At 33.4% G+C, this 16,159-nt stretch overlaps 1 protein-coding gene across 1 annotated transcript in view; it reads left to right on the forward strand.

Moving 5' to 3' along the window:
* The window catches only part of sls (sallimus), an 87,172-nt gene that overhangs the window by 1,642 nt on the left and 69,371 nt on the right, over window positions 1-16,159 (forward strand). Inside the window, exons 2-23 of the mRNA XM_067264770.1 lie at window positions 125-247; window positions 4,654-4,845; window positions 4,948-5,056; window positions 5,882-6,141; window positions 6,708-6,827; window positions 10,752-10,943; window positions 11,020-11,193; window positions 11,254-11,361; window positions 11,428-11,550; window positions 11,625-11,816; window positions 12,987-13,139; window positions 13,205-13,381; window positions 13,850-13,975; window positions 14,102-14,290; window positions 14,363-14,521; window positions 14,596-14,733; window positions 14,821-14,943; window positions 15,018-15,188; window positions 15,263-15,446; window positions 15,516-15,655; window positions 15,732-15,875; window positions 15,956-16,136. Of these exons, the coding sequence (XP_067120871.1) occupies window positions 125-247; window positions 4,654-4,845; window positions 4,948-5,056; window positions 5,882-6,141; window positions 6,708-6,827; window positions 10,752-10,943; window positions 11,020-11,193; window positions 11,254-11,361; window positions 11,428-11,550; window positions 11,625-11,816; window positions 12,987-13,139; window positions 13,205-13,381; window positions 13,850-13,975; window positions 14,102-14,290; window positions 14,363-14,521; window positions 14,596-14,733; window positions 14,821-14,943; window positions 15,018-15,188; window positions 15,263-15,446; window positions 15,516-15,655; window positions 15,732-15,875; window positions 15,956-16,136 (3,478 nt within the window). The remainder of the gene's footprint in view (window positions 1-124; window positions 248-4,653; window positions 4,846-4,947; window positions 5,057-5,881; window positions 6,142-6,707; window positions 6,828-10,751; window positions 10,944-11,019; window positions 11,194-11,253; window positions 11,362-11,427; window positions 11,551-11,624; window positions 11,817-12,986; window positions 13,140-13,204; window positions 13,382-13,849; window positions 13,976-14,101; window positions 14,291-14,362; window positions 14,522-14,595; window positions 14,734-14,820; window positions 14,944-15,017; window positions 15,189-15,262; window positions 15,447-15,515; window positions 15,656-15,731; window positions 15,876-15,955; window positions 16,137-16,159) is intronic.

Raw genomic sequence — 16,159 nt, forward strand, 5'->3', positions numbered from 1 at the left:
TGGCCTCTTAATATGTTGATTGATGCGCAAAGGGTCACGTGACGCGGCAATATATCGCGCGTAACTTGTAGATAATGCAATCCGGTTATTAATTTTAACCCTCCTCTTTTTTGCTTCCCGATAGAGTAAAGAATGGATGCAATTGAAAGTTCAAGAGATGCAACCGGCCATCACGGATATAGGAAGTTGCCTGGAAGATGCTATGATGTTGCACCAGCAGCACGAGCAAGTATTGGAGAAATTGCAGGTGAGGAGGTGTGTTGTTACTGCTGTGCAATGTCAGTGAAGCGAAAGCTGATGTCGCCATCAAAATTTTCTATATTTACATTAAGCTATATTTAGTGCTGACAAACGGGCGTACGATTTAACCCCTTCCTGTATCGGGAGGGAGGAAAAGTAATAATAAAAATAAATCCATAGACAGTTCACAATTCCCGAAATCCCATAGGATAACACAGAAAAACACTTCATTGAGCTCGTATATTTCTTTCGTTTTGTTCCCCTAGAAGAACTGGATAAATGACTATTCTAAGTCTATTATTGGATACTTCCGCACTTTCCAAATTTATCCATCCCCGTGGTAAAGTACAGATGGCCGTTTCTAGATATAGGGAAGGGCCATCGACGAAATACTACTACAATAATAAAGGCGAGGACACTACATATATTGTGAAGTCAGCATATTCTTGATGCTTAGAGAGTCCGTAGGTGGATGTGATTGTAAGATTTTGGCGGCGGTCCAAACGTTTTATAAAGCACGTGTAATTCACCCACCAGATGTGAGTTCGTCACTAGAATTTTTGATCGTGGCACCCACTCGCCCGTCTGTCATTGCGACTTGTAATTATCAATTTAAGGATTTTTATTTTTATCGAGCGAAGGACGCTCGCCCAATGCTGCTGCCGCCGCTCAGTTACAAAACTTTCGAGTGAATTTTTGTAGCTGTGCGAGGCAATTTATTGTGAAATTGTTCTCTCCGAGGCTGTGTAATGGGATGTAATTGCAATATGTTAGGTATTTGAAGTATGAAGCGGGTTGCGAGGCAAACGAAATGAGTAAAGCTGTTAAGTAAAGCTCGGTAGTTTACGAGGTAAAGTTAAGTCAAAGGATAATGAATGAGGCAAAATAAACTGACTATGAAGTGTTGTGGGGAAAACTAAGCAATTTACGAAGGCAGACTATGAGACAAATTGAGTTAATTTATCCTGTAGTCAGTCCCCCTGAGTTACTTTGCCTCATGTCTGCCTTCATGAGTTAGGACTTGACTATGGGAAAAATTAACTCGGGAGGGCAGACATGAGACGAATTAAATTCAGCAAGGTTAAATTGTGAAGAAAAATAACGTATGAAGATGATTACGAGACTAATTAAACAATCAGCAATACAAATTATAAAGCAAACAATTTACGAAGGTAGACAATGAGACCAATTGAACAATTAGTAAGGTAGGCTATAGATTAAGAAGCTTTAATTGCTTTATAGTCTGCTTTCGTAAACTAATCAAGTGTAGAACAAAATAAACAGTTTATAAACTATGAAGATAATTAAACAATCAGCAAGGTAAACTAACTTGCTTCATTGTATATTTCGTTTATTTTTTAAACAGGCTACGAGGGTCTTACAGATTGATTCATTTACTTCGATCTTCGACAGATTACAGATTGTCTAGTTTGGCTAGCAACTAAACAGTCTGTGGGAAAGTAATAATATGAGGCAACTAAACAGAATTATGAGGCACAATAACAAAAACTAAACCATGAGGCATCTTACACATCCTAACCCATTTATGTGTAGGTTAATAAAGCATATCGTGTTAATATCACGAATAGGATTGCCAAATGTCCCGGTTTCTACGTGCCGAAAGCATGTTTCGGGACTATCGATGGCCCACTTTCCCAAAATATACAAATAAAATATATTGTTAAGGAAGCTTTGACGTGCCGAGTGAAAGTATGGAGGAAGGTTCAATATTGTTTCAAGTGTTGACGAAAGATTTAACCTTCCGTCTATGCAAAAGAATAATAAATCGATTATTGTTGCGTTCTTTTTGCCAAAATATTCATTTGCAAATCCTAAATTTAGTAAAAGTGTGTCGAATTTTATTATTGGATGAATTAATTCGTGCTTAATTCATCTTGTATTTTATTCGTGAAGAATATTACTCTAAATGAACCTAATTATGTCACCAAAAATTCGTGACAAATATATAAAAATATATAAATTATAATTTTCAAAAATTTGAAATGAATGATATAAATATATAAAAAAAGAACTATTAAATTTAGAATAAACAGAAAAAAAATAAAAATTTTGTAAATAATTCAAGAAATTAGATGGCGTAATACTCACGTAAACCGTGCTCACGTGACACGTCCATCAACATCAAATTGTGAATCTACCCATCATTATTATTATTATTTTTATTTTTTTTTTTTACAAAAGTTGGCAATTTTGTAATTTGCGCTCTGCGTATGAAGATAATTAAAATAGCCCAAAATATATTATTTAAAGATGCGTTTAACGAGGGCTTAAAATAGAAACTGCCTACTGATAGATGCCCACTGTTTAGACACGAACGAACTCGATCTCAATGTTTATTTTTCTGTATACAAATACTTAGAGCTATTAAAACTGATGAGGATCCTAAATTTATATAAAGTGGACGTTCTTAACGCATGGTTTATCAATAGGATTGTGTATTCTATATTGTTTCCACGATTTTACTAATGTATATTATATTACGAACCTCTCAGCGAAGGCCACCCGATAGCAGCCATTTTTTCAGGAACATGTTTTGAGCGATTTGCATGTAAAGAAACCTCCAAACAACGGCCACTTTTGCTGTTGTTTGGAGGTTATTTTGTATGCATTTCAAAAAGAAACGTTCCCGAATAAGTGGATGCTGGTGTCCATTGTTGGTGGTTTATCCGTATAATAGTTTATTCCATGCCCTTTGTGGACCAGTTTCACTGTTTATAATTCAATTTAGTAATATATAATGCTTAAAATGAGGATATTGGATTACTAAATCTAGAATTATAAGCCAATTTCCATGATATCTTCTTCAGCATGAAGCGCTAAATTAATTCATGTGGTATCATTAGCATGAATGCTGCCATGACTTTTATTTAGGCTCTACAATGGTAAATCAACCCTGGATATTTGGGTTATTTTGTTTACACTATGGTTAAATGGCATTAAAATAGCACAATCTTTAACATGAGTGGCTAGAATGGTATCATCAGCATGAATGCTGCCATGGCTTTTACATCAATCACTTCTTAAAATGGCTTAAGGGATCATTTATGGTTCTAAAGTGATAAACGGAGGCTCTAAAACCCATATTATTTGAATTATTCTGTTTACATCACAGTTAAATTCCATTAAAATGGAACAGTTAAACGGCAAATAAATGATGTTTAAGAAAACTCTTAGCGATCGTGACGAAAATCAAACTACAAGGAGACTTTTCATGAAGCAAAAAGTCTCCTTGAAGCTTGGATTTTTTAACGGTAGTTATAAATATCACGCCGTTTTTTTAACACAATTTTGTTTATACCCAAGTGCCAAAAAAAGAATTTAAACAACTTAAAAACTTCTTTAATTACATCAATTTTTATAACCGATCTTCTTGTTTTATTCCGTTGTAAACTGCGTAAAAAATCTTATGAAACAGGCAAAAAATCTTTTTATTTTTAACTTCACAATTAATTAATTAAAATCATTTTGCAGAATCCAGGACTAAATTCAGCTCATCCTCGGTACTTTTCCTCAATTATTCTGCCTGCTCCTTCATTATCTTCGGATAAAAAAATGAATTTTGGTGCTAAATTTACCCGCCTTCCCCCTTTCGAAGTAAATTAACATTTTAAAATACAATTAAACTAGGATTTAGTTACTTAAAATAGGGAACCAAATTAAAGGAGAATTCAGTTAATTCAGAGATTGTGCAGTCGCTAATCAATTTTCGTCAGTGGAGTCCAACTTTAGAAGGGAACTAATTATTTAGAAATCCAACACCATAACGGACAGGCATTAAAGAACTAATGACTATAACTAATATGAAATATAAATTCTGAGGCAAACTAATCGACTGTAATGCTAGCAATAATCTTAGAACCTTGAAAGAAATTAAATATGGGAGAAGTTTAGTTAAAATTATTGCTAAATATAGCTCAAAAGTTGTGTGTATCTAAGTATAAAACGAAGTTAATGAAGAAGCAGACGGCATGAGTATGAGTAGACTTCAAATAATTGTAGCACGAAGACCACGAGGATAAACTAGAATAAACAGTGAATTTGCTATGAGGCGAATAAACAGTAAAATTTTCTATGAAGCAAATAAAATAGATAAACAGTTAAAATTTACTATTGTTTTAGAGCCAAATATCTTAGGAGGAAAGACGAAACAAACTAGATTTTACAATAGATAACACAGTAAAGCACTAAATATACGTAGGAAATGAGGCACGCCACGTTTAAGGTAGGCGAAAGTAAACGAGGGTGGTAAACTAGAAACGGGACTAATGAGACAAACTAAGTAGGCTATCATCTATCTGTTAGAGGATTAGATAATGAGGCAAACTGTGAGGTAAAGTATACTACGAGTTATGTTAATTCTGAGTCTTTTTCTCTTTTCCCCGATGTAACTAGTCGAAACAGAGCCCTGTAGAGGAGTTGCTACGTCAAGCAGACGAGCTGATCTCTACACAGCAGCCGAGAGCAGAGGTATACGCAGCCATGGCCGAGAACTTGGGACTTGCATGGAAGGACTTAAACAACCAATTAGAGCAGAGGAGACAAATTCTCGAACAAGCGGTGACGTTTCACAGCAGAGTACGGGATGTAAGTCGAGATCTTTGTAAACACGGATCGAATGTTTTTTAAGTTTTTTTTTTCCTTCTTCTTCTTCCCTTCCTCTTATTTTTTGCCTCAATTTTTTTCCAGTTTACAGAGAGAATGGACAAAGCTCACGTTATATTTACCGATACTTATTCTCCGAACGATATTGACAGTTGCAAAATGTTATTGCAAAGGTTGCACGATGACAAGAAAGGTGTGTTGTGAAAGTTTATTATATAATAAAATTATCGCAATTCGATTGAAAATTCACCGTACATAAGCAATTTTTTTTAAAAATATCTAAAATTTATACTTGTTTTAATGATTCCTCCCGAAATCCCTCCGTGAAATGACTTTGCATCGATATTTTTAGACAAAAAAAAAAAAAAAATGGGGTACAATTAATAAATTTACAGTAAAACCTGTGTAGAAAGGAATGGCCATTCGTTTTAGACAGATTTTAGTGTAATTTTAACACAATTAAACACATAAAAGTCTTTATTGAGTTAAAACAAATATGTATTGTGAAATAGATTATATTTCACTCTGATTATGGCTCAAGTCCAACTGGAGGAATTTATGTTAGGTCAAAAAACTTCGTTGATATTTAATTTATGGCATAAAACTTTTATGATTTATAAAATTTAACATCTACGCCTGTAATTTACTTAGAATTATCAAGATTAACTCATAATGGAATAATTACTGACCAAAATCGTTTAACTTCTACGTCGATGCGTTACAGCTTCTGTATCTAGTTTAGTATGATTTTAACTATTAAAATTCACAATTTTGTTTCACATTTAATGTATTTGGATGTAATTTAAGCATAAATATGCCTTATTTTATCCATCTTAAGCTTGAATTAGCATATTTTATCCTCTACACAAAATCTCCACGTGAGTTTTTCGGGTCTTAATTTCTCAACTGCATTAAAATTACAGTAGAACAATTTTTTATTTACTAAAATCATAAGCTAATTGGGTTAATTATAATGATGATAAACCATGTATTAATCGTAATTGAAATCCATTTACAGGCATACTCGAGATATCGCTGCACACCTTGAATGCGGGACAGATTCTAGTTCATCAGTTAGACGAGATAGCCCATAACAGCCTAAACGACTCGAGACCGGAACACATGAAGATAGAGGCTCAGAAATCATCATCCACGGTCGAGAGGATGATGGAGAATCTTCACGACAGGTGGCGCTATCTGGAGGGCGTGTGGCAAAGTAGGAAAACAAAATTGGAGCATACTCTTCAGATACTTTTGGTTTCTAGTGATCTAGATCAGGTAATTGCGTCACCAATCAATAAAAAATCAATATAATTAAATTGTTTCCTTAATTAGGTTATTGGTTTATTGGTATTAACGAAAGATAATTAGTCATCCCCCGAAATATTTTCGTTTTTTTTTTCACTTGAAATTGAGGTCAGAGTTTGTTTTAAGTATCTTCCGGTTTTATCATCAATACTTAAATAGCAAATTTGGCATCCAACTTTAACCCCGTTTATAATGATTTTTCTTGCTCGTTAAACCGAAAGAAACGTTCGTCGCGTTCTTCTTCATTCCTTTTTTGAAAATTTAACTCTTAGCCTTGAAGGCCTTTTCTCGTGCCTGTTATGAGCTTTTCGGGCCCTCGGTAAATTAGCCAGAGATCGATACAACCGGGTCAAAATATCCGCAAAAATTTTTCGGGCCTACAAAATGGCGCCGTTGTCGATTTTACTTTTCTTTACTGGCGCGTGGCTTTCTTCAAACTTTTCTGTTTTTTTTTTACATTTATATACAATTAAAATATTATTTTAATAAAAATTATAATTAAATAATAAAAAATTATTATTATTTTTTAATAAAAGGTGGAGAATTGGCTTCAAACGAAAGGAGCTGAATATATGAGGCAATACAATTTAGGAGATTCTTCCGCTAATGCGGAAATTCTTCTACACGAACATGGAAAAGTGGAAATTGAGACTAAAGTAAGATTTTTCTCGTTAAATTTACTAAATAATCATTTAAAGGATTACTGTATTATTATTTTTTTTAATCATAGTATTTTTAAATACTATGTTTAAAATTTGACTAAATTGTTATCTTTATTCAAATTGCTGTAAACCCGACAAAAACTGTTCGAGATGCGACCATTTCTGTTCAGTATATAAATTACAACGCCCCGAAGCGATTCCAAACTCAGTAGATGCAATGGTTAACTGACTATATTATATACTAATCATTTCAAACTGTAGCCCATTGTGACATGGGCTACAGTTTGAATGTAATTAAAGAATAGGCGTTCAGAGCTCTCTGGAGAAAGAACTATTGGGCAGATTCTACCAGATTTGGTATACATAAATTCCTTGTTATCGATTTTCGGGGAAAAGTTTACTTCAAAATTTAACCGCTAGGACGAAATTCGGCGCTGCTGTTTTCCAATGCGCATATATGTGTACAGTACATTCTCTTACGGTCACAAAACGCCATGTCTGAATCAATTTTTTATTTCACATTTCCAAAACTGTAATTGAAATAAACTTTTTGCAATTTGTTTCATAACTCCCGAAATCTTTAGAAAAACGTACGTAATATGCGCGCGATGGGAACAGCAGCGCCAAATTTTTCCTAGCGGCTGAATTTTGAAATAAAAATTTTTTTTTGAAAATAGAAACAGCACACCCGGGACATTATTTATACCAAATTTTGCTGAGATTTGCCATATCTTTAATTCTTTTCAACCTGTATATAGAAACTACGCTATAATTGCTGATTTTTTTTAAAAAAAGTTATTTAATATCGGATGCTTTAGGTTGCTTAGCAATGCTAGATTAATAGGCTTTATATATATGTATATATATACATTTATAGCAATCTTGTGCACGGCTTGTGACAAAAAAGATGCCGGTTAGGAACATAAAAACAGTTAGAACTAATTTATATTTTGCTAGAGTTAATTAAAACTGAATATTTTTTATGTAGACAAAAAGTCAGTCGACAATAATCCGTGTTAATAAAGGTTGGCCCAAGAATATTCGAAGATTCTTTCAATGCTATACATTTGTACTGAGCATTTTGAATTGTAAAATTATGTTGGTAAAAATTACACCATAGCTCTTTTTTACTGTAGAACGGTTTTGGGACACACGTCATTACATTTTTTTCCTGCTTTTAATTCATCGAAACGGTAAAATCATCGAAAAGTTGGAGGGATCTATACAAAAAAAGCACACAATTCGCTTTACGACCACTTGCATTAAAATACCTCGCTTTTACGACCGATACGAAATGCTGTATTTAAAAATCATATTTATGTTAGTTATTTCGGTGTAGTGTTGCATAGTTCAAAGTTCATTTCCGGGAAGGGAACCCTTAATTTATGAAAGTAGGGAAATTAGGGTTCGTTTTACGACGGTTCGCTTAATGACGATCAAGAATTGTCACAAAGACGATGTATACTGTATTCTGTATTAATTTTTTTCTTTTTCTAATTAAGTTACAAAATCATTAATGCGTAATTACATTCATCAAAATTATCTGTTTATTACTCTGGTTGAATTTTTTTAACATGTTGAACTTTCTTGTAATGCTCGGTAATCAGTAAAACAGCGTCAGAAACTAAGGCTCAGCAGAAGTTCGGCCAAAAACAAATCAGTAAAACTCGAGAAAAATCGGTAAAAAACGCAACAAAAATCAGTAAAAATTCAGGAAAACAAGCAATAGGAAAGCACAGTAAAATCAGAAAAGTATTTAGGAAAAGAAGCAGGAAAAAATCTCAGAAAAATCAGTACAAAGTTAGAAAATAAGCAGCAAAAAGCTCAAAAATCAGTAAAGAATTTAGAAAAATATGCAAAAGAAAAGCTCTGTAAAATCAGAAAAATATTTAAGAAAAGGAGCAGGAAAAAATCTCAGAAAAATCAGTAAAAATTTAGAAAAAAGAAGCAAAACTGTTCAAAAAATCAGTAAGAAATTCAGGAAAATATCAACAAAAAAGCTTAGTTAAATTATAAAAAATTTAGGAAAATAAACAGCGAAACAGAAAAATTAGTAAATAAAAACTGAGGAGAAGAAGCAGTAAAAAAAAAAAAAAAAATTAGCAAAAGCACAGTATTATGAACATAAACTACAAACTAGAAAATCTAAATCAATACACACCATACTTTCTCCACAAATTTTACAGGAAAGATTAAATTTCAATTCCATTTAAAAATCGATCTGGCAGTGTAAAAATGTATTGTAAAGTAACCTAACGTTGACGTATGCATTTCGATTTCATAAAAATGACAAAAAGTCGTAATTCTCGTACTCGAAACTTTTCTACGTAAATATATTTTTAATATGTATATTGCGTGATGTAATGACGTATACTGTAACAATTAGCTTCTCGTTAAAGTATATTCAAGGTCATTTTCTTCAAACATTATTTTAAAAAAGGCATCCGTGTAAGTAAATATGTTATCTTCTAGTCTATTTTGGAATAATATTTACCAAAAAAACATTCTAGAATTGTAGAGAAGTTGCGAAAAAAATAATAATAATAAACGCTGCAAAAACTCCACGTTTACTTAATGGTTCCTGCGTTAACTTCAACTGAAACCAGTTCGATGCTTCCGAGAAATGGGGGAAAATTACAGAAAAAAAAAATTGTCGTGAATTTATTTTAAACTTTCATTCATTATGTAACAAATAATTGATTCTCTTCCTGCAGAAATCATCAGGAGGAGGAAGATGAGGACGAGTATCATCAGAGTTAAAGTAAATAAACTATGTATTGAGAGAGATTTCTGAATTTTAGCAATGAAAGTAATGCCGTTAACCAGTTTAAACCGGTTATTATTAATTATTATCGAATGGAAAAACAGTTAACGAAATAGATTTATAACCTTCGACATCTTCAATATTTACTAACTGGTTCAAACTGGTTAGAGAAGAAAATAACGTTAAATTTTTCCAAATTTGTTTTCTGTTTGCTTTCTTAATTCTGATGATTTGCTTCACCTTCTGACCTTTCTCATTCTGTGATAATTTTTCGGAGAAAGATAAAGACCAGTGGGAGGAGTATCATCAAAACTAATGAGTAAACACGGAGAATCGTCGGAGTTAGAGTAAATAAACCATAAATTGAGAGGTATTTTTGTATTTAAGCAATGAAAATAACGTCGTTAACCAGTATAAACCGGTTATTAATTATCATCAAATGGAAAAAATAGCGGATGAAGCAGCTTTAATAATTATAATACAGATTTTTTTTCTATTGTAGTGTTTATCACTTGAATTTAACGATAAAAGATTAATTTTTTAAAAGTTCTCCATCAAACAGCGTGACTCTTTAGTAAATTAAAATTTATATTAATTTTTCTAAGTATCTGAAGAACAAGAAGCTTGTTCTATGAGGTTATTGCACACGTTTAAACTGTTAGAAGCTTTAACGTGTGCAGTAGAACTCATGGACGCTCCCGTGTGAAAGCGTAATAATAATCACTCGCAACAGCGCTCACTTTGCTTCGTGTTTAGGATTTTATTATCCACGATAAATTTCAGTTGAAAATTATTCAAAATGGCGGATTTTTGGATAATATCTAGTGAGTGAAAAATTACAAAATCTCCCATCTGTATCGGAGATCACGCAGAATTGACCAGGTGGTAGAGTTGACGAAATTTTCTGAAATTTCTGGCATTATTGATGATATTCATGTTGCTAACATGAATTTCCATTGTTGTGTTTGTAAAGATATAATGTTTTTATGTAAATAAGTTTAAATTTGCATCTTATTCAGTTGATCCGTGCTTTAACACAGTATTGAAATGCATCACTCTAGTAGTAACAGTTGTGTGAGCAAACATCTCGTTAACAAACTTTGATTTTAATATGTATTGAGTATTAATTATGCAAATTTTAAATGTATCTACAGGAAGTGCAAGATAGATGCATCCGGTTATTAAAAACAGTCGAGCAATTAACATTATCGGGTGTTGCCATGACGGAAACATCGAGATGTCGAGCGTATCAGTTACTTTCAGATTGCTCTGATTTAATATCTGCAGTGCATACCAGACGACAGTTACTTTCTCTCGCCATTGCTTTTTTTAATTTATGTCAAACGGTGAGCCTCCCCTTCTATTTTCTCGAGAATTCCTTTGAAAATCTAAGAGGTTGCAGATTTGAATCTCTCTTTTCAGGTTGTAACGAAACTTGATCAATTGGATGTACAACTGTCTACTACAGAGCTATTGCCTAATGCCACTAATCAGATAAAACGAACTATTAACGAACTAGTAACAGAAGCCGTCGCAGAAGGTCAAAATTTGATAGAAATGGCGGAAAATGTTGGGACGGAAGGCGTTCAGAGGAAGGTTTGTGATGTTTTTTTCCTTCTGTTCTCAATTTAAACTAAAATTAATTGAGTTCATTAGATTGCAGAGTTGGAAGACCGCAGGCAACACTTGTTGAAACTGTGTTCTTCGGTGGTTACACCAGAAAGCAACACGGCTTACATCAATTTCCATAACAGATACGATACAGTAGGTAACAGCAACGAGGGAATTTCACATAAATATAGTTACTGAATTGCTATTTTAATTCTTCAGCTCTATACTTGGATTACGAGTACCGTTCAGGCCTTCTTGCAAGGCCATCAGGATATGGGCAGTAGTTATCCTATGGCTAAAAACTTCCTAGAAAGCCACGAAAGTTTGCAAAAGGAAATTAGGGTAAGTTTAGTTTTGTATAAAATATAATTCGCCTTCTACATCAATTTAATATTTATTTATGTATTATATTATAGTTAAAGGATATTGAAGTCGATGCCTTACTCAAAACAGTCCCGTCTCTGGTTAGAGTTGGGGGGAAAGAAGCTGAAGAGGTGCACAAGAAGGCTGATAATTTGCGTAGTCAGTGGACGTTACTTTTATCCCTGCTTGATAATAGGATTTTGATAGTGCAACGCTATGCTGCTTTTCACAAACTTGCTTCTCAGGTTGGTATCTTCATATAAGTAAGTATTGCAAGTGCAAGGTGAGGTGGTACCCTTATAACACTGGTATTCTCTAATCTGTTCCCTCTAACGGTTCGCTATAGGAGATAACTGAAGGCATGAATTGTATTTCTTGAACATATTTCGTTCTCTACACTATTCCAGGCGTTTTTAATTAAATTTTTATTACTAAATGTCATTTACAAGATGATATTAATAAATGGTATTGCAAGGAAATTCAGAGGATTTCTTGTTCAGATCACGTGGAAGGCAATTTTACAAAAGAACACTTCAAATTTTGATCACCAGGTGAAAAATGGCGCCTTGCGATATAAAATATATGTTTCTTCCATTTAGTTTAGTATAGGGGCCATAAATCTGCAACATTTTCTGGCTTTTAGTGCGAATTGCTAAAATATAAAATTTGTAAGAGCAACATTAAAATTATTAGTTATGAAAATAATTTTCCGTTCTTTTTTCAACAAAGGCATCTTTTACATTAATGGAGCATTGCACATGCACTATTTAGGCGTTAAATATGTGAAGAAAACCGGAAAGTTTTCGTGTTTTATTCATGTATCTAACACCTAAATGGGGTCTCCCCGGTTCCCGATCCTCCTTAGCCGAATGCCCATGTGTTGCATTGCATATTCTCCCAAACCAAATCAAATAAAACATATAATTTTTCCGGAATATTATATATTTCATTTCATACATCAATTTATTATGTTAAACTGTTATATTTCACAGCGCTATTTTTTCCCTGGTGACTGGCATTCGTTATGGGTATATTTTCCAGCATCCATTGCCTGAATAAGGTAGCAAGATGTTTTTAATATAATAAACTGACCACCAGTTTGATTCTCAGAGACAAACAAAGACACAATTCCGCTTGTGGCCAAAATTAGAACAAAATTCTTTATTTCGTAAAATTACTCTCACCAACGAAATTTCACTGAGATTCGCCCATAATCATCATTATTCTCCTAATTATCTCATTCAACACGTGAAATTCGAGAATAGATATAAAACAATTTAATTGGCAGTTATTTAGTGTATGGTTTACTTAACGTTGATTGGATAGATCAGTACTAACGTCATATTTGTAATATTTTTAACCAATCATCGTTAAGATAACAAGTGTTTAAAACTCTCACTGTTGATTGATTGCAGCTGGGGACAGACATGGAATCCATTGAAAATGTCATACAGTCGGACAGGGATGGCTCGAACAGGAAAGAGACCGAAGAGAAATGGTTCGCTGTACAACAACAATTTTTGGAATTAAACAACAAAGGAAAAAACTTTATCGAAGATGCATATAAGGTAAGATCTAGCTGCTTAATTTTCGGATCATCATCCATGAAACACTTACATACGTATGGTTTTAGGTGAACGATCCTCATCTGGATATCAAGAGAGCTATTCTATGCGTTCAGACGATACTGGATCAATTTAATAATCGCAAAAATAACATCAATAATCTCTGGAACAGTTGGCAACAGGATGTTATATCGGAAAGACAGCAATTGATGCAATGGGAATATTGCGCCAAAGAAATAAGAAGGGTATGATATGAAAGATATATATCTCTATTTCCTCGGCTGTCATAGAACAGAGAATCGTAATCGGGTTTGACCCCCTAAGGATCTTTTTTTGCATTGCTCGACCTTTCAAGGTTCCACAAGTCCAAAATCATCGAAATTCTGTATTTATATATGTGTGTGTTTGGGCCTGTATTTTGCGTTATATCGCGAGAACCCATGGGTCAAAAATTTTGAAATTTGGTAAGAATACTTCTGTATATGGGGCATTAATGCTTTTATATTTCGGAGGTTATAAGTCGAAGGGGGAGGATAAAGAGGAGTTTTTTTAGCTTATTAAAAATTATTATTGGCATTTACAGTTTTTTAAAACTCCCCTACCCCTAAAGATAAGGCTTTCCGGGTCCTGTTCCTCCTGTTCGAATGCAGAGAAAGTTATGCAAGTGCCATTGCCAGTTTAAAAAAAAATTAAATAATTTATATAAATTTCAGGTTGTTGAAGTCGTAACGACCTTTAAACTTCAATTATATCCAATTATACCGAAAGAATTGAATAGGATCGACTCCATTATAGTATTCTTGGAGAGACATCAAGAGAACATGAATGGTCAAATTAAGGTATGTTCGAAAGTTACTATGGCATTTATTTTAATTTCAAAGAATTATTTTTGTTATTACAATATATTTTCTACAAGAAAAATTAAAATAAAAAATAATTTTATTGATGAATCGATGATCTTTTAGTCTTTAGGACGAGAGATCGAAGATTGCCTCAATAAATCTCAAGCCTTTTCTACAAAAGGAGAATTTCAAAATCAAAAGGACCAACTGTTAAATCAGATGAAAAACGCACAAAACGAATTGGAAGCAAAATTGACTGAATGCCTTCTTCTGGCAGCCATGATGCTAACTTTCTTCCAGAACTTGAAGCAGGTGATTGGAATTTGTGTAAAGATTGCATTCGAAATTTTTCTCGAATTCTTAATAAAATTTGAAAATTTTCAGATCGAAGAAAAGAATCAACGTCAAGACCCGGTTCCTACAGATATTTCATCCATCGATCAGCAACTCGCGGACCACGATAACCTTCGACCAACGTTCTTACAACTGTTAGAATTTGCTCAAAGAGAAGCGGATCAATTGATAAATAAGATAAACGAAATTGTATGACTGAAATCGCTTACATTTTCGATTATTTTCGTGATAAATTTCATTAAATTTTAATATTTTTCGTCTAGGAACCACCACCCGCGGCTGCACAGGATAAAGAAAAGATTCAAAGCATCCTGCTCTGGCTCCATCAACAATTAGAAGACAGTTGGAAATTGAGGAAAGAGAGACTGGAACAGCAGAAATTTTATTGGCAATTGCGTGAAGTAACTGAATATATATATATATCTATATTTTCAAATTTTAATTGGCATATAAACATTTTTCACATTCTAATAATAAAATTATTCTAGATAAACCAGCAAATACAAGAGTTAAGTGATCAACTATCAAACATGAAGGGAAACACTGGAGAATCTCTGGCAACTGTAAAGTTAACTTCGCAAGCTTTTATACAATTGCAAAAAACTATAGAGGTATGTAAAATAATACACATTTTACCATTATACATAACTGATTTCTATACTGTTCGGTACATTTTGATTATCAGCTCTTAGACGAAAAAGTCAACACCTTCGTAAGCACCGCTCAAAGAATGGTTGCACCACCCATGCAAGAAATCAGCGAGTTGCAAACTAAATGGTCGACGTTTCATATGCAAATTGGAGATACTAGAGAGCACATCGATCTAGTTTTAGAATATTTTGTTTTGATCGAACAGGTAATACAATTTGGAATGTTTCGAGCACCATTTTATGATGATTATTCGTTTAAAAATCATCTCTTTTTTTTTAGATTGAAGAATGGTTTAAAGAAGGAAGCCAACTTCTAGTATCGATTGCGCAAAGATCAGCGAGTTGTAAAAATCCAACTGACGCTATAAATCTGCAAAATGAAGTTGATAGATTTGTTAAACCCGGTGAAGCTGAACAGGATAAAAGAATGAAGAAGTTGAGCACTCTTTCCATACAGTTGTATGGTAAGTTGTGGCATCCAGTGGATTTTCAATAGATTATTTTTGGTTAATTTCTGTTTCGTTTCGGTTTAGGTCAAGCACCTCCGATTACAAATCAGATTTTGCAGAAGAATAAAGATATGTTGACTTCATTCGTGTGTATTAATAAAGATTTGAAAACCTTGCAACAGAATCTGAACGAAGCAGAGAAACAGAAGCAAAAGTTGGAAAAAGTAGGTGCAAGAATCGACATTTTAGCATTTTAATTTGCAATATTTTAAGATTAATTTTATATCATAATCTCCTTAGGAAGCTGTTAAAGAAGTACAGGTAGATATAGTACCGGATCCAACTAGACCACCAGTTTTTACAGTACCCTTGATGGATGTAGAGGTTACCGAGGGATCAAAAGTAACTTTTTTGTGCCATGTGGATGGTCACCCACCTCCTTTCGTAAGCATTTTGCTTAATTTTTTTTTTATTGCTAAATTTTAATTTTTTTAATTCTCTGCCATACCTTTACAACCTTAAAGATCGAATGGCTCAAAGATGGCCTTCAAGTTCATAACAATCCGGACTACCAGACAAAATACGAAAACGGCTTATGTACTTTAACTATAGAGGAAACGTTTGCTGAAGATTCTGCAAAATATATCTGTCGAGCTACAAACTCTGTAGGAAGAGCAGAAACTCAAGGGCAACTTACAGTCAGAGGTAGTTGCAACAAATTAGCATAT

Source organism: Centruroides vittatus, unplaced genomic scaffold (genome assembly GCF_030686945.1).
Source record: "Centruroides vittatus isolate TY-2023 unplaced genomic scaffold, ASM3068694v2 contig_1916, whole genome shotgun sequence".
Lineage (NCBI taxonomy): Eukaryota > Metazoa > Arthropoda > Arachnida > Scorpiones > Buthidae > Centruroides > Centruroides vittatus.